This window comes from Lepisma saccharinum, chromosome 8 (assembly GCF_977018435.1).
Source record: "Lepisma saccharinum chromosome 8, izLepSacc3.1, whole genome shotgun sequence".
Lineage (NCBI taxonomy): Eukaryota > Metazoa > Arthropoda > Insecta > Zygentoma > Lepismatidae > Lepisma > Lepisma saccharinum.
The window spans coordinates 21,683,870-21,707,856 of NC_139236.1; the positions used below are offsets into that span (position 1 = coordinate 21,683,870).

The 23,987-nt window shown below is 37.5% G+C and overlaps 1 protein-coding gene across 3 annotated transcripts in view; it reads left to right on the forward strand.

Moving 5' to 3' along the window:
* fry (microtubule binding protein furry) overlaps positions 1–23,987 on the forward strand; it is a 1,034,138-nt gene that overhangs the window by 730 nt on the left and 1,009,421 nt on the right. For all 3 annotated transcript variants that reach the window (XM_083126340.1, XM_083126342.1, XM_083126341.1), the window contains exon 2: positions 11,585–11,700. In XM_083126340.1, the coding sequence (XP_082982466.1) occupies positions 11,655–11,700 (46 nt within the window). In that variant the 5' untranslated portion in view covers positions 11,585–11,654. The remainder of the gene's footprint in view (positions 1–11,584; positions 11,701–23,987) is intronic.

Sequence of the window (23,987 nt, forward strand, 5' to 3'; positions counted from 1 at the left end):
TTCTAAGTTCTGATGGTGTTGCATTTTATGACGTGTTTTTCAGTCATTCTAACTTCTGTACTTGCTCAGTCCTGTTCCAGAAACACGTACGTAGGGACAGTTAGTTATATTTTTTTAACTTCCCAAAGGGGGGATTATAGTAGCATGGTAGTAGACGATATGTGGTGGATAGAAGCAAGCTCAGTTTGTTCATCACCAAATAAGTAGTATAACCAAAAGTTTATCCACAGAGTGAATCCTTACATGATGCATTTTTCCTGCAGCAGGGAATGCATTTTCATTTGTGTCCACCAAGCTTTTTCAGTTAGTGTATAGTCTTTCTGGGTTTTATAAAACCTTCAGTTAAAATACTATTCTTATACACACTCACAGACACTTGTGGGTTGTAGCTATATCATTCACTTTCAATGGGGATGTTGCAACCTAGAAGGGCATGATTTTACAATACCGGACACTTCCCCAATTTCTTTCATATTTCGCATACTCAATAATTTAGGCCTCATAATCACGTATCTGCAGTTAAAATTTGGCGCTCACATGTAGAACTTGCAGAAAGATGTGTAGAAGTTGTAAATTACCATGAAGGTCTTACATGAAGGCTCAGGTGCTATGATCCTGACATTTTTTGACAGTCCGTGGTTGCAATTAGCCTTACACCCCTCGAACTATGCCTGGGTAGCCCCACGAACCATGCACAGTTGGTTAGGTTAGGCTAACATAGTTAAAATTTGGGGTCATAGTAATATCAGGAATATATCGAACGATGCACGGGTAGCCTAACATAATTAAAATTTTGGGGTCGTAGTAATATCAGAAATATATATTTCGTTTTTTAAATAATTGAAACAAAAAATCTTGTGATAAACGTTGCTTTTGTTGAGAAATCGAGTGTGTCGGTTGCGATCACGGACCAACTTATTTTGCAAGTTCTACACATGCAGATATGTGATTATGAGGCCCAAATTATTGAGTATGCGAAATATGAAAGAAATTGGGGAAGTGTCCAGTGTTGTAAAATCGCTCCCCTAGAAGTGTCTGTTACAGAACAAGGTATCAAAATTATGGCATGAAAATATTTCCTTTAACACATTCGGGTCTGGCCTCATAATACAGCATTGTTACCTCTGGTCTGCGGTTTTTGGATGTTTTTTTAAAAAATCATAGAAAAAATATTTTTCATTTGTTTTTATTAAACCACATATTTCTTAAATCTACAAAACTTCCTCTTTTCAATGAACAAAAATTTCTTAAATTTTATTTTCATTTTCAGACGTTTTTTAATATTTTTTTCAGCAATGTTTTGTGAAGAAGAAAAAAGTACAACATTGTAACAAATGTTAATATAGAGATATTTTAAGTTCGTAATCTGGAAATTTCAATAATTAACTACATAAACTATCAATACATCTTTTGAATCTTGCATAAGAATACTTCTTATGTGCACATAACAAAAAATAATTACAAATTACAAGTAATTATCTTTTGTATGAAAAAGTGGCTGCAGGACAGGACCAGACGATGAATCAGTTGGTTCTGCGTCATCTGTAAAAATTAAAGAAAGAAATAAATAAACTAAATAAATAAAATAAATTTTCATTTTACATACACTATACAAAATAATAAATGGAAAAACTAAAAATACATCAGTGCATGTAGGAGAATCAAGCAAGAGGCAAGATGAATAGACCCAAAAAAATTACCTCTTCTCACTTCATTCATAAATTACTAGAGTTTGCAACACTGTTTATATTGTCGACAATAATTATTACGAATATAACCTACCTTCCAAATCTTCAAATTCATCTGCATCATCAAAATCGTCGCTAACTTCAAACTCTGGGGCGGAATCCTCTATGCAGTCTGGATCTAACGACGCCATTCTAAACAATGCACAGTACATCAACCCGACAACAAATAGTCACAGGTGCGAGATAAAAATAGCACATGAGTCACCTAGCGGTCGGAATTTCAACAGAGGGGCTTGAATGAACATGCGCATGAGACGAAGTACGAGCATAGCCCGTCGTTCAATCGGCAAAGCGATTGCATACTGCACGACGGGCTATGCCCGTCGTTCGTCCACATTGACTTTATGTGCACTGCGGGCTATGCCCGTCGTGAGACCCCAATGTGTTAAGTGTATATCATAATTTTATTCAGAAAGTGATATACATCCTTTTTTTCAACATTAATACCTGTTGTATACAATTTCTATAAAACAAAATTAAATTTAAAAAAATGTTAATTTGAAAGTATGCAATTTCTTTCCATGTTCAAAATGAACTTACTGTATAATTTTATAAACAATAATACAGAAGATGGTCCAAGTTCCTTTTGTTTCATTGCGATTTCATCATGCTACGAATGCAATTTTAACATGGTTTGATTTCGGTTTTAGCGATTACTTAAGATTTTCTTCAAAGCTTTTGTAGCTACATTAGGCAGGCCAGGTTTGGTTCTCTTAGCATTAAAATTAAGTCCCTAAATGCATTCTAGTAAGGTTCCTATTTACTTCTACATTAATTCCCACTAGTCTACGATACTTACACTCTTTTGTCAATGGAAAATACATTGTGCATGGAAAGCGTGCATGCTTGCATTAGGTAATTTTGAGTTTTTTCTTCTTCTTAATCCAAACAGTGCTCATTACTTTAAGGAAGGTGCAGATTTCGTGACAATGATTGCCAAAATTCTACGATGATTAGTAGAATTTGAAAATAAATCATAAAACATTCTGAACAGTTACCCAGAAGATTAATAATTATTCACTTTCTGATAGTCACATGTTTGCATTGTCACCAAAGAACAACTCCCCTTATTTTACCGACAACAGTATGTATTTTTAACACCACTCGTGATATTCTTTTTGTGTTGACTTTTATTTCTGTCTAGTTATTACATACGAGGGCTATTTTTTTTTCAACCTCCGATAGGGCATGAAATCAAAACCACTGTGAATAGCAAAATGGGTTTATTGACAAATGTTACGTACACGTATCATCTAATTTTCAAGTAATCACCAAGAAGATTCAGCTTTCCAATACCTCTGCTTGTCTGTTGAGCCAGGTCTGCACAGTGTCCCGAAGCTCTTCATTGGTGTGTCATGTCACTATTACATCAAACACTGTGTAGTGCAAAGGGGTTCCCCAAACCGGGTTATCGGAGCACATTATAGATGAAGGGCATCAGATAGAAGTACGAAAAGTAATAAGAGAAGAGGAAAAATTGATCAGGAGGAATGTGTATGAGGCTTCGTATGTCTGTAAAGATAGGGAGAACAAGCTTAATAGAGAAGATGGGAATATAGACCAACTATGGATAGAGATGCTCAAGAAATGGGATTACGAAAAAATTGGATTCCAGGTCACCTCTGATCTAATACGCGAAGCCCAAGTAGTATGCGATTTTGATCTTGATATCACGTAGCGAGGAGGAGAAATGTAGGGACAAAGTTCGGGAAGGGAGAGACGATACGCCCGCAACCTCATGCATATGACAAGGAAAGCACAGGCAGGCCGCATGGGAACAGTGGGATAAGAGAGCGTCTTTTCATTGTTAAAGTTTTAACCTGCACCAAGGATTTGTAGTAGACGATTTTATAGAACAATTTTAACAAATAACAGAAAAGATGGGACTAGCAAAGATTTTAGTTTTCCAAATTTTACCTTTACCATATTGTACCATTTCCTTTTCCTGACGAATGTAGGATTTCACGAGGTTATGGCATTTTTTGGATACCTGAGAGATAAGACCTGAAGAAGGGAATAGAGGTTCCCAAAACGTTGTTGGTGAACAATATACAGGTAATGGACAAAATAATATGAACACTTGGTTTGCAAAGGCCTATATACGCCATCGTGGAAAAGGAACAACACTCAGCAGAGATTTCAACCATCTATTGGCGATGAAAGCAAACATATCAGTCACAGCTGGTGAGAGAGTTGCATGCGAGCAGTCAGCTATCCGTCAAATGCAGGTATGTCCGACCTTTCAGACTTCAAAAGAGGCATGATCATAGGAGCCCGCCTGGCTGGAGCATCTGTGACAAAAACAGCTACACTTGTTGGTGTAGCACGGAGCACAGTGTCAACTGTTCTGACAGCCTACAGACAACATGGAAAGACAACGTCTGCAAAGGAGAATAGTGGGCGAAAAACAAAGTTATCCAACAGGTATCGACGTGTGTTGAAGCGAATAGTGACTCGAAAGCACAAGATAACACTGTCCCAGATAACCGCAGAGATGAACAATCACCTCCAGGACCCTGTATCAACGAAAACCATTCAAAGGGAGCTGCATTCTGTGAACATTCATGGCAGAGTTGCCATCCCCAAACCATTGGTGACTCCACATAATGCAGTGACACGAAGAAGGTGGTGCCAAGAGCACAAGAATTGGACACAGCAGCAATGGGAACATGTGATATGGTCAGACGAATCGTCTTTAACATTATTTCAGAGCACAGGATGTGTTTATGTGTAGAGAATTCCTGTTGAAGCATTTGATATTGACTGCTTAGTGCCTACCGTGAAACATGGTGGGGGGTCTGTGATGGTTTGGGGGGCTATATCTTGGAATGGTGTTGGCCCACTTGTCGTCCTGCGTGAGAGAATCAACGCAGAGAAGTACTGCACCATCCTGGGTGACCACCTCCATCCCATGGTTCAGACTTTGTTTCCCAATGCATGCCCCATCTTCCAAGATGATAACGCCCCTATTCACACTGCTAGGTGCGTTGATGCATGGTTTGATGAGCACAGTGATGAGGTAGAACATCTCATCTGGTGTCCACAGTCCCCCAATCTTAACATCATTGAGCCTTTGTGGGGTATTTTGGAGGCCAAAGTGCGTAATCGGTTTCCACCTCCAATGACACTTTCGGAACTTGAGACTATTTTGTGCGAGGAGTGGCTATGTATTCCAGTTCATACTGTACAGGACCTTTATTTGTCTATTCCATGTAGGATACAAGCTGCCATTCAGGCAAGGGGGGAAGGGGCAACCCCCTACTAATACAAGTTTTCTGCAATTGCATTGGTGTTCATATTATTTTGTCCATTACCTGTAGATACTCATTTTACATAACAAATATTTTTTTTTAATATTTTTTAATTTATTAGAAATACGAAATAATATATATAAAAGTGAATAAGTCGCACAAATGTGAAGTATGGATCCAATGATTGTTTCACAAGAATTACAAAACCTTAGCTAAAATTTCCTAAGCTAATGGCGACCAAATTGGGTGGATGCACCTGTGAGCACCCCTGCTTCTAAGTACTTTCTTCATCTAATGGATTAAATATGTTGCATTTAAGGTGTAAAATGTTTATATAAGGTATGCCCAAATGAAAAGGAGACTATGGTTATATCTAAAGAGTATTATATTACAGAATATTTGCATTACATAATAAGTGAATTACAATTAATGTGTAACATGATACCTACACATAATTGTCATTGATATTCATGCACTGGTCCCAGCGCGTAGAAGGGAGTGGATGGCTTTAGTGTAGAAACTCCTGGGTTGCTTACGGATCCATTTTTCCACGGTGTTCTGCCTTAATTGTCGCAGGTGAACCGTTGACCTTTCAGTGATTGTTTTAAGGGGGCCAAAGATATGGGAGTCACATGGGGAAAAATGAGGGCTGTATGGAGGATGTGTGAGGACTTTCCATTGAAATGTTCTCAGCAGGTCGAGGGTCTTCTTGGCCACATGTGGCCTAGCATTGTCCTGGAACAGCACTATCCCCTTCGAGAGCTTACCTCTGCGCTTGTTTTTTATTGCCTGTTTAAGCCTCAGCAACGTGTTGCAGTACCACCTGCAATAAATTTGTGAAGGATGCTCGCCTTCTGCGCGAAGAAATTGGATTACAGATCTCTGCACTAATCTGGAGGAATCCATAATGCACCCGTTCACACAAAACCACTCTCGCCAACTGAGGAAACAGCAGGCGAAGTCGTTCGCTACACCTGCAAACTTGAACAAACACCGCGCCATCTGTCGGCAATCATATTTACCTTCTTCGATTAGATACTATGCCGCTACAGCATAGGTCTCCTTTTCATTTGGGCATACCTATTATATATTTTAGAAAAATATATAAATATTGAATTTTATGTTATTTGAAAGGGAAAAAATCCCCTTCAAAATCTTGATGGCACAGCACCATAGTCGCCCCTGTGGATACCCCTGTGCACACACACAATAATACATTAGGATAAGATACACAACAAGAAATTATCCACTTGGGGGGGAGGGGCGAGTCCATTTGTTGGTTAATTTACGAATTGTGACCCAAAAGTTCCAACCTGGACTTTATTGTTAATTTGTGAGGGACCCTTCATGAACTTAATTTAATCATCAATCATCTTCATCTTTGTGTTTAGCCAAAAGTGGCACAATAGTAATTTAAAGAAATATAACACAAGAAAATAATTTTAATTTTTAAAATGTGGAGAACGGATTTATTGATATTGTGAGTTATAGAGAGGTCATTCCATGCCAAACCATCCAATGGTGGTTGCATGACCATTTTAGAAAAATTTCATTTTTAGTACATAGGTTTGTACATGTTTCTAGATATCAAAACTATTGGGAATTAATGTAGAAGTAAACAGGAACCTTAGTAGAATGCATTTAGATACTTTAATGCTAAGAGAACCAAACCTTACCTGCCTAACCTAAACATATTACCCATTAGTTTACCACTTAGCTACCACTTGGTCAAGAAAAAATGTGTGATGAACTGAAGGTTTCTGATAATTTACTTAGGAACTTAGTGAAAGAACAAAGAATTCTGCCTGATTTAACCCTTCAAGCCGGGAGTTAAATACCCATCAGCCGCTGCGAGAGGGGGTAATTTTAAATCACCAAAACAGCAATTTTCGCATAATGTCACAAAATTGAACATACCTTAAAAACCATTTGCTCAAATACAATGAAATTTTCAGGACTTGTAAACGAAACTTCACACTACACAAAAATGTGTAAATAATGACATTTATACTATAATAACAAAAATAATAATAAAAATAAAAACTTACATGTTGCGCTTACAATGTACTCCTCCTGTCTTGTGTTCTTGTTAGTTTAGAAGTCCAACGTTGTGTGGTACAGTTTAAAACATGCTTCGAAACACAGTCCTACTTCACTATCTGAACACACCAATAAACACTTTTGAACTATACCCATAAGCATAAATATTCCCAGAACAAGATATATTTCTTCCAGGTAACTGGTTGCCATTTGCGCATTCGTGAACGTGTTTTATTGTTGAATACAAGTGTCGGCATATAAGTTAGTTTCTCTGACAATGAGATGTACAACTTGTTTGTAAAAAAACAACAAAAAGGCATCAAGAACATTATTGACTGCTATTTGGGGACCGCACAATCCACAAAAGGCAAGTTTATTTGCTTTGAAAGAGTTGTCAACTTCTTTCCAGTTTCAGGTTACATTCGATGATGCAACAGGTGAGGATGTAATGCCATCTAATTCGCTTTCACTATCAATGACACTATCTACTTCTTGTTCTGCATAGTTTACTTAACTTTCGCTTGTAGATAGAAATGAATAAATTGAACCTTCACTGTAACTTTCCTCTAAAAACGCACAAATTTCGTCAGTTTCGATTCCCTTTACCCACTCGTTCGACGCCATTTCTCAGCTGTTTTCTTTTACGTAATAAAGTGATGCAATCGCATATAATTTCATGTAATTGGAAGAAAACCAACAGATGGTAGCACATTGCAGTCTACTCTTGAGTTACATGCGTTTTCATTCATATGGGAAAACAACAGGTGGCAGAATATGCATAATATCGTCACTACTACACGGGACGTATACGTGTACGTCAAACCGACTTGAGGAGTTAACAAAGAGAATGAATAGGAAACTGGAGCTGACAATACCAACTGGTCGTGGGTACCTAATAAATCAAACCTTTTGCAATGAAATTTCGAAGATTTTCTATTGTCATACCTTGTAATTTCAATTTCTGGTAAGTCAAGTATTAAAACCTTATGTTACTATATTTTCTGAGCCTTTATTTAACCCAAATTTTTAAAAAGAAAAAGTCTTCATTATTCTAAGTATGGGATGTAGTTTAACCTTACTTTGCAACGTCAGAAATTAAGTGACATATGTTACCTCATATTGACCAAAACGAGTTGAGATTTTTACTGTGAGTAGGTTCATGAAGGGCTTCCTATGTGCCAAATTTCCGAATTTTTAAAGGGGACCCATCTGAGATATTTATCCCCGAAAACTGTCAAAATTCAATGAACGGCCATGTTTGAGCCCATGCTGTAAAAAAGGGGTGCATTTCTAAGCACTGATATTTTATTTACAGACACCCTGCAGGTAGGTCTACACATGAAAAAAAAAATCAAGCCGTATACTAAACCCCTTCATTAAAAAAAATCTGGCTTAAAAATGCAATTTCTTAACTATTGTGACCCCATTTTCCACCATAATTTTCGTACTTAACGATGCAATTTCAAGCAAAACGTACCTGAATATCATAGGAAGTATACTTCATTAGCTACAAAATGAATTTTATTTGAGGTCTGTAGCTTTAATGGTTTTTGAGACATTAAGTTTTCTGTATACTGCTACATGAGCAAAAAAATCCATGCGCCATGTTGGAAAAATGGCTGCCCCAGAAGAACTAAAGACAATATTTTTTTTGAACATTGGTTTTGATATCTAGAAACATGTACAAACGTATGTACTAAAAATGAAATTTTTCTAAAATGGTCATGCAACCAAATATTTTAAAATTGGTTCATTTGACATGGAATGACCCAAAGTGTATTTTGAGATATGTTCATTTTTCGTGGTTTGTAAACATAACTGGAATATATTTCACCTTCATTAGGAACAATAAAATAGAGGCCCCAAGTCCCTTTTGTTTTATTGCAATTTCATCATGGTACAAATACAATTTTAACATGGTTCGATTTCGATTTTCTTCTGCAGAGTTTTAGCGATTACTTAATTTTTGTTCAATGTTTGCTTTCGTAGTTAGGTTACACAGGTCAGGTTTGGTTCTCTTAGCATTAAAGAACAGGGTGTCCCACGAACGGCACAACTGGGAATTAAGAGTGGCGTTACTTTGTAACCGAAACCTGTACATACATAAGTCATACACCAAATGTTAGCCCTATCCAAGTAGATATTTTTAAACATAGAAACAACAAACGGGGTGCAGTGTTGCCAAATGTAAGTGAAAGTGTAAATTTATTTTTCCACAAAGCATGGAAAATTGCATGTCAAACATTCGTACAGAAATTTGGACGTCAATTTCCACCTTGGGTAGGTGGACTATTTCGCCATCTATAGTTCAGAGAAGAAAACCGATCGTTTTGGTGTATAGCCAATCCTGAAATGCCTCGTAAAGGCGTACCGGTCCAAATGGGTCTTTTAAAAAAAATATGAGGTACAGTGGCAACACTGTTGATGTTTGAAGGCAACAAAAGGTGTGTTTAGTGATGGTCTATGACTTGGAAATACTGGAAACACGAAAAAAAGAAAATGAAAATTATGGTGAAAAAAGTGTTACTTACCTACTCCTGGCAACCATGCAATGCAATAAGAGAACAAAAGAATCAGTCAGTTGTGTACTCAGAACTGTTTGAACCGTGCATTTCGTATTGTTCGTAGGGGAAAATTAGAATTGTTCTGTGAAATGAAGTACTCTTTGGAAGAGAGAGTGTTCATTGTGGAACATTATTTTTGTTCAAAATCTTACGCTAGTGTAAAAACTGTGTTTCGCGAGAAATATCCGAATAACAGTGTTCCAGAAAATTCGACTATATATCGACTTGTTTCCAGATTTCGTGAAACAGGATCAGTTAATGACAAACCCTACCACAGACAACCACCAGTTTTGACACAAGGTGTGCTGCAGGATGTGGAGCAGAGAATATCACAATCTCCCAGGAAATCTGTTCATAAACTTGCTGCACAGTCAGGTGTATCAAAAACAACAACTCACCGAGCATTAAAACAATTGCACCTACATGCATATAAGGTACAGGCTGTGCAAGAACTGAAGGAAGCAGACAAAGGTGCGCGTGTAAGATACTGCCAGTGGTTTAGAAATTTTATTAGAGACAATGGTGTGAATATTTTGGATAAGGTTTTTTTCACGGATGAAGCATGGTTCCACTTAAATGGATATGTCAACAGTCAAAATTCTCGACACTGGTCAAGTAACAATCCCCATTTGTTACATGAACAATCACTTCATCCACAAAAGATCGGTGTGTGGTGCGCGATTACGTGGAGAAAAATAATCGGTCTATTCTTTTTCAACACAACAGTTGACGGAATAGTTTATCGTGACCTTATCACACAGTTTATTTCTCTGTTGGAACGTGATGAACGTGATTGTTGGTTTCAACAAGACTCCGCAACATGTCACACGTCTAATGAAACTTTAGACATGTTGGCAGAGTTTTTTGGCGATCACATTATAAGCAAAAACTTATGGCTCAGTCGCTCCCTGGATCTGACGTCTCCAGATTTTTTTCTGTGGGGTTATATGAAACAAACAGTTTACATTAATAACCCAAGAACACTTGATGATCTAAAAATAAACATTTGCACAGCCATTAACAATATAAACCAATCAACCTTGCATAAAGTTGCTTCCAACATGATAAAACGTGTTGATGAATGCCTCAGGGAAAATGGTTGTTATTTTCAACATCTTTTGTAAAACTACACTGCCTGTTACGTGCATTGCATGGTTGCCAGGAGTAGGTAAGTAACACTTTTTTCACCATAATTTTCATTTTCTTTTTTTTCGTGTTTCCAGTATTTCCATGTCATGGACCATCACTAAACACACCTTTTGTTGACTTCAAACATCAACAGTGTTGCCACTGTATCTCATAATTTTTTTAAAATACCTATTTGGACCGGTACGCCTTTACGAGGCATTTCAGGATTGGCTATACGCCAAAACGATCGGTTTTCTTCTCTGAACTATAGATGGCGAAATAGTCCACCTACCCAAGGTGGAAATTGACACCCAAATTTCTGTACGAATGTTTGACATGCAATTTTCCATGCTTTGTGGAAAAATAAATGTACACTTTCACTTACATTTGGCAACACTGCATGAACAACACTGCACCCCGTTTGTTGTTTCTATGTTTAAAAATATCTACTTGGACAGGGCTAACATTTGGTGTGTGACTTATGTATGTACAGGTTTCAGTTACAAAGTAACGCCACTCTTAATTCCCAGTTGTGCTGTTCGTGGGACACCCTGTACCTAAATGCATTCTACTAAGGTTCCTATTTACTTCTACATTAATTCCCACTAGTCTACAATACTTACAGTCGCTTGTCAATGGAAAATACATTGTCCACGGGAAGCGCGTATGCTTGCGTAAGGTCATTTTTAAGTTGTTTTCAACATAAATATTTTTTTTGTTTTTCGAAATCCAAACAGTGATTGCCAAGATTCTACGATAATTAGTAATGCAGAAATGCAGTATCTTCATATAAGTTTCTAATGTAGATGAGATGCATAATTTTGTATTGACAATATGTTCTTTTCTATTCCAGTGCTCAGCATTTACCATGTGGTAACTCAAGAATTTACAACACCAAGTGTTTTCCTTTTTTGTGAATAACCATGCAGTTAGGAGGAGGGGAGAGCGATAAGGATGAGATGGGTGAAAGTAAGTTGATATCACTCATAATTGGATTTTTTTTTAATGCTAGGTATATGTTTATTTATTTAAAGTCAAGATTATGATTGTATGAATCAGTTTTGAAATTGTGGTACTGATATTATTCGCAACAGTTTATATTATACTGTGATTATGACAATTACCTCAAATGGTATATTAACTTGATGGTTCCTCAACATTTTTCAAATAACGTAAGAAGTGATATTTCAATCCCGTTTTGGCACGTGCCTGTTGTTGTTTCATAATTGGTTTGAGTTGCTGTTTTAAGTCCACTTTATGCACAGTAAGGCTAATCGGGACTGGACCTACAGTTTAAAGTGGAATCCGAACCACTTGTGCCTCCACCGGGTATCGAACCCGGGACCCCTTGATTACAAGGGAATGACGCTACCACTGCGCCATGGGGGAGGCCCTGTTGTTTCATCATATCATAAGGTTAAAGTTATGATATTGCCTATCATTTATTTAAAACAATTTAAAAATATAATATCTGTGTTTAAAGAGGTTGAATATAGGTAAGAAAAGGAAGTCACCTACAATGTTCTTACTTCTGTGGCTGGCTTGCAATTGGTATTTCTTGTATTTGAAGCACTTGCTTCATCTGGTGAATGCTTGAGGAATGTACATTATCATTTTACCTTTTGAATAATTCTTCAAAAGGAGGAACAAACACACATCTGATTAGAGTTGCAAGAAAGTCGGCTTTATTGAATGGACATTTTTTTTTCAATAAAAAGCCAGCTTTTTTGGGGAAAAACAAATTTTGACTTTTTACCAATTACAGCTAACCTATTTCACTTGAAGTTACTGTTATGAGTTTACAGGTTTGTAGTGACATATTTTACAACTAGCTAAAAAAAATTACGTGATGTAGCAGCCAAGAGACAGATATTGGCCAATCCCAGTGGACACATATTGTATAGTGGTTCAGATACAATTTTAACCCTAGCTTACCGAGGGGGGAGGGGACTTCAAGGCCCACCACATCTATTTTTTTAGATTTTTCAAATGTTTGAAAATAACTACATTGTTCTCTAGGATGTTCCCAATATTTCTGTATTACTTTTGTTCATAAAAAATGTAAATGTAATGTAAATAGGAGGCAAAATCACTAGGTGGGTCAATCAGGCGCCATCTTTGAAAGAGTCTCATTCAAGACACTCATGCCAGTGACAGTGTACAATTAGTTGGTAATGATGGTAATTATTGCATTTATTATATTTAATAAATTGCACCTCTACAAGCATAAAAACATTAATAAAAAATATTCTGGATTTTGTGAGTTTTAGTGAATGATACAATATATGGGAGACACTCATGCAATAATTGGTTATTATTTTTTATTAATGATAGTAATTTTTGTAATTATTATAATTATTAAATAACTGCTTATGTAATCAGCAAAGAAAGCAGTGATTCAATAATAAAATGGTTTCTTGAATTTTAGTGATAAAAAAAGTGTGGGCCTGTGAGTCACCCCTGGTATGTATGTTTGTTGTATGGCATGGGTACTCTAGGGTTAAAATTGAACGTGTAGTCCTGATGAGCACATCTGATCATGAAATGGACTTAAAACAAGCACTTACATGTTTGTGTTTCAATTGAAATGTTGATGTCATAAAATATGAAACAAATGTTAATATCAAAATATTCGATGTTTCGGAACAGTTAAAAATCTTTACTGTTCACAACACATATGCAGAAGTATACGAATTACGTGATCGTGTGTATATATCCTGTTTAACGGAGCTTTGAGGCAGAAGCGACAGGTGGCTCCTGGAAACCAACCTTCAGAAGTAAAATGTAGCCTTTCTAATCGAAGCAACATAAGCTGCGCTTGTCACTTGGCCTGTACCGTTTTCTCAGGGAACTTTCAGACCGAGGCAACAAGTGACATGTGTCGCTTGGAAGCAGGCCCTCATTAATCCATTCACTTTTTGAACCAAAGTGTGACAATGAACTAAACATGTCACTTGCATGTTTCTCGGACTATACTGTTTTCTCCCCAGGTTCGATACCCGGTGGAGGCACATAGTAGTTCAGATCTCACTTTAAACTGTAGGTCAAGTCCCAATTAGCCTTACTGTGCATAAAGTGGACTTAAAACACCAACTCAATCAATCAATTATACTGTTTTCTCAATGGCATGCATCGTGCCGCTTTGGTCTGTTGCTCTTGCGTGCATGGTGAATGGTTTGCTTTATACTGAAGGAGACTGTGTCGCTTGTCATTTGGGACTTCAGTCTGAAAGCTCCTTCAGTGGCACGCATCATGTCATCTCGTCTTGTTTGTGCATGTGTGGTGGATGCTTGCTTGCAGACTGAAGGAGCCCATGTCACTTGTCACTTCAATGTGACACCCCCAACTGTCATGTGTGCTTTGGTCTGAATTTTCTCTATACCTAACCCTTAAAGAGAAACATAAGTCTTTACGTCATAATTAGAGTAATTTGGTCTGAAAGACCTTATTTTTTAATATTTCTTATTACTTTTTTTAAGGTCTTTTTAGATAATAAAAGTCCAAAATTATGATTAATAACTCAAATTTATTGAAAACTAAAATTACATGGGAACAAAACTAAGAAAATGTATTATGTAAATCACTTCCAACTTTTACTCATTTGACTATACCTTGGCATTGAATACGTAATGCGAAACACCCAGTCCGTTAGACCTGCATGTTTTCAAACAACAATAAGTCTCTCGTAACAAACAGTCCCAAACCGAGCAGTAACATGTGCAGAGTGTAGGCAAGTGGTTGATAATAAGGTACTGTGGGTGGAGACGCAGCTCGATCAGTGTTGCCACACTTAGAACTACAAAACACTAATTGCAGAAGAAATTGCAAGTACTGTTGTTGGACAAAGGCAGACTTTTTGATAGAAGGTTCCTGTTATAATCATTAACCTTTTGCCGCCCAAGGCCTTTTTCACATGTAAGCCTCTCTGTCCCGAGCCGATTTTGAGCAAAATGCAGAGTTTCAATTAAATGAGTGTAGATCGGAGGCTAATTGCCCTAGAGAGATGAGTGATATACCGTTGTACGCGGAATGAACCAGAGATTCAGACTATCTGAAATTTTTGCAAATTTGGCGTATATGTGGTGGGGGGAGGGGGCTAACTCTCAAAATTCCAAAATTTCGGGGAAAAAAATTTTGTTCCCCCACCCTCCCCTCAAGCAAAAAGTACATGACAGTGTCGACATGCACATGGAAATGTACCTAACATGTAAGGAACACAAAAATATTTGCATTATTATCATATGACCAATGTAACTTGAGTTATACCCCCAAAAGGAATTGTCGGCACGCCACTGATTCAAGCTTCAAAATACAGCTGTACCTTGAAATGACTTTAGCTCAGAGACTATTTGCCCTGGAGATATGAATGATATACCTTTGTACGCAGAATGAATCACAGATTCAGACGATATATAATTTATGCACATTTGGCGCACATATGGAGGGGAAAGGGGGGAAAACCCCTGAATTTTTTTTAAAAAAATGGGGTTTCTCCCCCCCGCCCCCCGAAAAAAGGATATGAAAAGATCACTGGGAGCAGCCATTGTCGACTATAACCTTTGTGGGGACACAGCAGGCACAAACGACACTAGCACACTTTTCACAAACACGTAGATGACAAAAAAGTCCTTGGAAGTATGCCACTTCAGTCAAAAAATATCCTCGCACTTGGGAACAAAACGACACACACCTACGCACAACTTTCACGGACGAAAAGCTAGAACGCACTGGAAAATGAACGCCGATTCTTGCAGCTGCTTGACATTCTATTTTTAGACCATGCTGGGTGACCTCTGTTCAACATTGTGGAACACTTGTGCTCACAAACAAAGGTTTCCTTCAGCGTGCTTTGAATTCCCATTCTCACAACGCAGATTCAACAACCAGTTTTCCCCCCACCCCCACCCCCTGCTTCCGCCCTCACGGAAAACTTTCATTTTGACATCGGATACTTATAAACAAGCTTCCTTTGAAAGCAGATAGCAGGAGGGAGTGAAAAGCATTGCTTTAGAACAACAAAGCCGGTCTTCCTTTGTCGGCAAAAATTTGACGTTGAAAAGAGCCGCAAAAGAGAAGTACCTTTTCCCGCCTTTTCCCCTCCATTTTCATGAAGACAAAAAAAAATGCAAAAAACCATTTCTGTTAAATACATGTGTTAGGAACAATATAAAAAAATAAAATCGAAATTCTAGCCAAAAATAGAAAAGTTATAATATAAAAACTACGACCTTGACACAGCATCTCGATCGAGACGCTTGGGACAGTGAGGCTAGTTTACAATATAACCTAAATATTCTTAATGAAGAATTAAAGAAAAAGAATATGGAAATAAATACGGAGAAAACTAAAACAATGATAATTAGCAGAGAAAAGACAAACCATAAGTTAAAACTGAATAACAAACCTTTAGAACAAGTGACAAATTTCAAGTATCTTGGAGTAATTATAAACAGTCAAGGAAAAGAAGAGGAAGAAATAAGAGATAGAATCATGAAGACAGGAAAGCTATATCAAATGATAAACCGAGGATTTATAGGCAAAAGAGAAATATCTACCCAAACAAAATTCACTGTATATAAAACAATTTATATACCAACACTTACATATAGCAGTGAAAATTGGACAATGACTGGAAAACACCTGCAAAATGTACAAACAATGGAAATGAGGTACCTTCGAAGAATAAGTGGGAAAACCAGGAAAGATCGGATAAGGAATCAAACCATCCGGCAATCTTTAAATGCTCAGCCACTACAAGAAACAGTTGAACGTAATCAACTCAGATGGTTCGGCCATTTGAGCAGAATGAGTGAGTCGAGACTGCCAAAGCAGATATGAGAAGCACGTCCACAAGGAACAAGACCAAAAGGAAGACCAAGAAAGACATGGAATATGAGTGTCAAAGAGATTTTTGGAGAAACGAAGCATAAGATGGAAAGAGGCACAGGAAAAGGCGATGGACAGAAACGTCTGGAGAACTCTCTGTAACCCCTCGACACCGGCAGGTAGAAGAGGACGCGACTAAGTAAGTAAGTAAGTATACTTATAAACAAGCTTCCTTCGAAAGCAGATAGCAGGAGGGAGTGAAAAGCATTGCTTTAGAACAACAAAGCCGGTCTTCCTTTGTCGGCAAAAATTTGACGTTGAAAAGAGCCGCAAAAGAGAAGTACCTTTTCCCGCCTTTTCCCCTCCATTTTCATGAAGACAAAAAAAAATGCAAAAAACCATTTCTGTTAAATACATGTGTTAGGAACAATATAAAAAAATAAAATCGAAATTCTAGCCAAAAATAGAAAAGTTATAACATAAAAACTACGACCTTGACACAGCGTCTCGATCGAGACGCTTGGGACAGTGAGGCTTACATTTGGGTATCTCGTTCGAGACGCTTGGGCGGCAAAAGGTTAAGGGTCCTCTGGAGTGGAATTAATGCTGTTGCCTTGTAATACGGAGGGGTCTGAGGTTCAATCCTCAGTTGTGTGCATCGGATCTCATTTCAATCTGTAGGTTTAGTCCAGATTTCTTAAATAGGATTCATCCCCCATTTGCAGCCTTTCTTATTTGCTTCTGCTTCAGTTTTAGTGCCAGTGTTGTTCAACCGCTGGGTCGGAAATGGTCCATTGCACCCAGGGGTTGACGACTAATTTAAATCTAATTTTATATTTGGCAGCAAGTCTATACATAATTGAACTATGATTATGCCATAGTTGATATACTTGTTGTCAAATATAAAATTGGATTTGATTTGGTTTTGTGTTTTAAGTCCACCTTATGCACAATAAGGCTAATTGGGACTGGAACTACAGTTTAAAGTGGTATCCGAACCACTTTTGCCTCCACCAGGTATCGAACCCGGGTCACCTTGATTACAAGGCGATGACGATACCACTGCACCATCGGGGACGCCCGTAAAATTAGATTTAAATTAGTCGTCAACCCCTGGGTGCATATTAATATTAATTAAGGGTGCATATTATTTTCCATATAAAGTTTAAAGATCAGAAATGTATTTATGAGTGAAATAGTTGGGATCAGGGCATTGACTTGTAAGAAGTAAATTTACTGGGCTGTGGTCTCACAAAGGTTGAGAATTTTGCAACAAGCAGCCAAAATACATCACTAGTTGCTATGTGACCAGGTTTAGCAGCCATTTAAACAAATTACACATTATGTACTGGAAAGCCAGAACACAAATTTACATATTTTACTGAACACAAAATTTAATGTAAAGAGATTCGATAGTAGATAGTAGTGCAGTATTTTCATTTTTGCTTCATGTATATGTACATATAACAAATTCAAATATCCAAAATCGTATCATACTAATCATAATATTTGGTTGTATTAAAACACATACAAAACTACTCTAGTTATGTGAATATGTTTATACTACATAGATATATTCAATAAGCCTATCGAAATATGAAGATTACACTTGGAAACACTGTTTATGTCTAGCTACGAAATTCATATTGTAAATTGTATTTTATATTTTCAAATGAGTCTCTTTTACAGTAGTAGGGAGATAAACGAAAACCATGGAACAGGAAAAATACTGCCAACTCCAGTTCATTGATTTGAGACACTTTTATGAAAAAAAGCCGAAAAAAAAAACAACCAAAAAAGCCGCAGACTTTTTTTTTTTTTTTTTTTTCAAAAATGCAGTTTTTTCCCCGACCACTTCCAACTCTACATCTGATACATCCACTGTAAAGTAACATTGGTGTAGCAAGAAAGTATTGAAAGAATGTGCTGAAGCATTATTTGTTTTTTTTCTATTTTTAGATTACATTAAATCCATTATTTTCATCATAGATCCTTTTGTTCTATAATGTTCTAAGTCGCTTCACAGAACACCCTATGCACCTGTTAGAGTATACAGAAATACAACTTCCAATTTTACATTTTCGGTAATTCACTTTAGTATGTAAAATCAGAATTTAATGCATTGGTTCGAATTCTGCATGTCTTGGACCTTCTCAAGGATTTGATCAAACTGCACAATCCTCACACTGGCTAGAAGTCAGCTGAAGATTTCAGTAAGAATTATCACTCATTCTTGAGAGACTTGATAATAATAATGATGTATCATTGTGGTACGGATAACTTCATCTTATGCCTATCATTGAGAGGTCAGTCACATCAAATACTCATATTACATTTAGCTTATAGCTTACTGTTCCATACACAGTTTATCTTATCTTATACACGGGATGGACAAAAATATGGAAACACCTGGTAGAAAACAGATAGCCATTTCAAACATGATTTGCGTCTGAATGGTAGGTGGCGCTGTAGTCACTGGCACTTCCTGTGAGGTATACACCCTGGCCAACCTGACACATGGGCCAGTTACAGTTCAGTGACCGGTCCGTGTATTTTATCGTGAATCATGTCTGAGCTGACAGAGTTTCAAAGAGGGCAAATTGTGGGTGCACGTATGTTGGGAGCTTCTGTGACGAAAGTAGCGGAAATGTTTGGTGTATCAAGAGGCACAGTCTCGAAGATCATGACTGCCTACGAGACTTCTGGAAAAACCGCATCAGCGAAGCACCAGTGTGGATGCAAGTGTAAGTGTATGTTGTGTGACAGAGACAGACGCACATTGGGTAGGATTGTGACCAAGCAGAAGATCACCACGGCTCCAAAAGTCACTGCCGAGCTGAATACAGTGCTTACAAACCCTATTAGCGTCAAAACAGTCAGAAGAGAACTCCACAAGTCAGAAGAGAACTCCACAAGCAGGGTATTCATGGCAGATCTGCAAATCCCAAACCACTCGTGACTGTTGACCATGCTGCTAGATGGAGACAGCAACGCCCATAAAAACTGGACAATGGAGCAGTGGAAGACTGTAATCTGGTCGGATGAGTCATCCTTTACATTGTTTCCAAGTGCTGGCCGAGTGTACGTGTGGAGAATGCCAGCACAAGCGTACGATACAGACTGTCTGTTACCGAGAGTGAAGCATGGCAGTGGTTCAGTGGTGATTTGGGCAGCCATCTCCTGGTATTCTGCCGGACCCATCATCGCCCTGCATGGACATGTCACTGCCAGGGACTACGTAACCATTTTGAGTGACCAGCTGCATCCCATGGTGCAAACTTTGTTCCCAGATGGTGATGCCGTGTTTCAAGATGACAGAGCCCCTGTTCATACAGCTCACATCGTCCAGGACTGGTTTGATGAGCACGAATATGAAGTGTCACATCTGCCATGGCCTCCACAATCGCCAGACCCCAATATTATTTAGCCCCTGTGGCCGGTTTTGGAGACCAAGGTGCGAGCCTGCTACCCACCACCATCGTCTCTACAACAACTTGCAGTTGCTTTGGAGGAAGAATGGTACAACATCCCTTTGACAACCATACGCGACCTGTATTTGTCCATTTCACGTCGACTGCAAGCCGTTCTGCGTGCCAAAGGTGGTTCTACTCGATATTAATAAAGGTAATGTGCATTTCTGCAGGTGTTTCCATATTTTTGTCCATCCCCTGTATATATTATCATATTGACATGGGTTAGGTGACAGAGCAGCCCTTGGCTGAACCTTGCCCGCTTAATAAATTTATTATTATTACTTACATGCGAATATAGTAAAATGATGTCAAGTATGTTTAAGAATCACTATATTCATATTTTGGGACATGAAAGACTCCACAGAAAATTATCATACTAGAAGGAAGTAATTAATTATTTGTGAAAGGTGTTCTAGTAATTTCGGTTCTCATTGCCACCATCCTCTCATAACTGTAATTCTGCTAGGCAGGGTTACGTTTTGTATTGTTTTGTGGCATGCTGCCAGGTGCTCTGTTGACTGGCATTGTCTGCTGCTATTTGATACCAGTTCCTGCAATATAGGGATCAAAGAGTGCTTATACACCACAATACATAGTGTGAATTGGGTGATGAGATTGTTATAAGTAAAAGGTACAATACACTGTAGTATTTTTAGTCGCAATACAGGACAGAATCATTCATGGTGAATACAGTCTAGATGGCTTTTTACGTAACCCAGTTCTGCGCAATTCTGTTTTGTACGTAAATTACTGTAGGTCCCAGCAAAATATAATTTACTAACGTGTTATTGATTTGGTGTTTTAAGTCCACAGTAAGGCTAATCGGGACTGGACCTACAGTTTAAAGTGGGATCCAAACCACTATGTGCCTCCACCGAGTATTGAATCCAGGACCCCTTGATTACAAGGCAACTACCCTAGCACTGCGCCATCGGGGAGTCTCTTAAATAATAACATGTTAATTAAACCTTATTTCTACGTAATGGATGCATACTAATTCTGGTGTTATACATACTAATTTTCATAAAATACGGTTGATTTGTATGTAACCAAGCTACAAAAGTGACAGTTTTCGGTTGCTACTAGTCAGCCATGGAGAACAGCAAGAGGAAAGTTACACGCTTGACCAGAAAGTAAAATTTATGTGGGAAGTGGATGCTAATCTACATTAAATTAAAACTGAAATAGCTGTAGATTTAGGGATCGATTATACCACACTTTGTACAGTCATTAGTAAAAGAAATGCTATTTTAGAAATTTTTTTTAAACAAAAATGGTAGTAAAACTAATAAAACTATAGTGTCTACTGTACCAAAGTGTTCACTAATAAACTTACAAATGTTATGTATTTAAAAATCAAACTTTTAGATTAATTAATTTACTACGTTATGACAGAAATAACCTGTATTACGTATATCTTGTTCTTCAAGAAAGATACAATATTATAATAATGATATGACATGGTATCTAAATCTGATTTGTAAGTAATTCACAGTTATACGTATTATTTTGTCTTCACCTTGACATATGTATAACTCAGGTTCAACAGTACTAGGAAATGTTAGCCAATCATGTGAAATCGACACATTTTCAGTTTAAGAAGAATAAATTCTTAATGTTATTTTTAATACAAATTTCAAGAAATAGTGAGGAATGTTTAACCTCTTGCTTTTTCATGCAAACTATTCAATGCATCAACTCAATATTTTCAGGCTGTAGAGGAACAAATACCCACATGATATGCAATTTCCCTCTGATTGCCTCCTTTCCTGTCTGAAAGACAACACTTTTCTTAACAGCTTGCCTTATTATCCCGAGTAAACTTGGACAGGGTGCTGGGTGTACTTTTTATATTATCCCAAACTACTTTTTCCCTTTGAATTTTTTTGTCCTGTACAAACTCATGAGAGGCCCTCTGCCGCAAAGTACAGAAATGTCCACTTGGCACCAGCACTTTACTCAGCTTGATGCTTGGAATGTGTAGCAGAGTTGACATAACAATGGCAAGAAGATTGACAATTGAACCACATTACTACTGCCCAGATTGCAAAGTCCTCTTATGTCTAGCTCCATGCTTCAGAATTCACCATACTGTGCTTATCTAATAATTTCAGAATCAGAACTGCTATTTGTAAGATTTTAAAAACATATATACAACATTTGAAGGCAAGATATTATGTTTACGTTTATTATTATGATGAAAATGTATATCCTTCATTAGCCCGACCAGTGGAGGCGATTAGGGGTTGTCCCCCCACTTTTTGCCTATTTTGCTCCCTAACCTTATCTACAAGGGGAAGTAAACTGTCTCCCCCCACTGTTTTGGAACCGAATCGCCGCCACTGAACCTGAGTATACTCGGGATAATAAAATTTGTTCATTACATACACATGTACACATATACCTAATGTTTATAAGTAAGTGAACTGAATTGTTAACTTTCATTTCATATATACAATATTTAGAGGCAGTACGTTATAAACTTTTTGTAGAAATAAGTTTTTTACATTATGTTCATAAAAATTAACATTCTTCATGCATGTCTGTGTAGCCCAAGTTAACTTGGGATAATAAAATGTAAGTTTTATATATATAGATATTTTATCTTCTTAGTTATATTTCAGGCAAAATATGTATTTTCAGTAGAGAGCATACAATATACAACAAATAAACTGGATTTTAAAAAATTCTAAATTTGGGACCAAATTTTAGAAATTAATTTGTGAGGCAAGCGGTTAATGCAAATTATGTGATGCTCACAGTGTAGGACATTTACAATTTTTTTCAAATTTCCATAGACAGTAAGATTTCACACTGAATTGCAGGTTTATGCTGCATTTCATGCTGTTATGTAATGGAACATTGCTAAACAATATATTAGAAGGGTAGATCTGAATTGAAATACGTGGTGAGAGTCATTCGACACGCTTCAATTTTGTGAGTGTGCCAATTTATCTGAACAGTAGCGTTCATAAATCCCTGTCAATTTTGATGTTTAAGTAAGCAATTGATTTATGGTGCAACAGTCTTGAATTCTCATTACGTTTGAATTGGTCACCAGAAATGAATGAATGTACCTTTTATTTCTAAGTAAAATATAAAACAATTAATTTTATGAATAACTATTTTCTAGTAAGTCGACGAATGATGAATAGATTATCTCGAGCTATCGGCCAGATGAGATCTGGCTAGATTACCAAGCTTTCGAGAGAAATGTCACTCTCATCTTCAGGGTTAGAAGCGCAGTGCTGAGTGTCAAACCAGCTTATATGTGTTTGGAGATGGAGGTTCCCAGTGAAGATGGTGGACCAATCGGCAACTGAGTCTGCTACATTCACACTGCTATTTGTCTATCGGTATCCAGACAATTTCCAATTTGAGCTCCGTGTCACGATTAAGATTCTGATAATGCGGTCCCAGTAGTTTGATGATTTGGCAATAATTTCTGTGGTGCTGAAATCTAATCTGTGGTTCTGTTCAACTGTTCTGCCCATCTGACTGAAGTATGCTTTACCACATTTACAGACAGTGTGTTAAACTCCATGTGTTTTGATTCCTAAATTGGCCTTGGGAGTTGCATAGTAGGTTCCTGATCTTCGGCAGTGTTTTGTGAATAGATTTTACGTTGTGTTTAGCAAGAGTGTGGCTAATAATTCTGGAGAGGTTTTGATATATTGCAGGACGGCTATCTTCTGGTCCTCTGTTTTGTCTAGGTTTCATGCTGTGTCCGAATTGCTTGATGTGCTTGGGTTTCCTGAGGTTTCACATTTCCTGATGCATCTAGGTTTTCTTCTAGTGTCCCGGACACATCAAGGAATTCAGACACGGCAGGAAACCCACGTGAAACAGAAGGCCTCCAGAAGATAGCCATCGTACCATACATCAAAAACCTCTCCGGAATTATCATTCTTGCTAAACACAACATAATAACTATTCACAAACCACCCCCAAAGATCA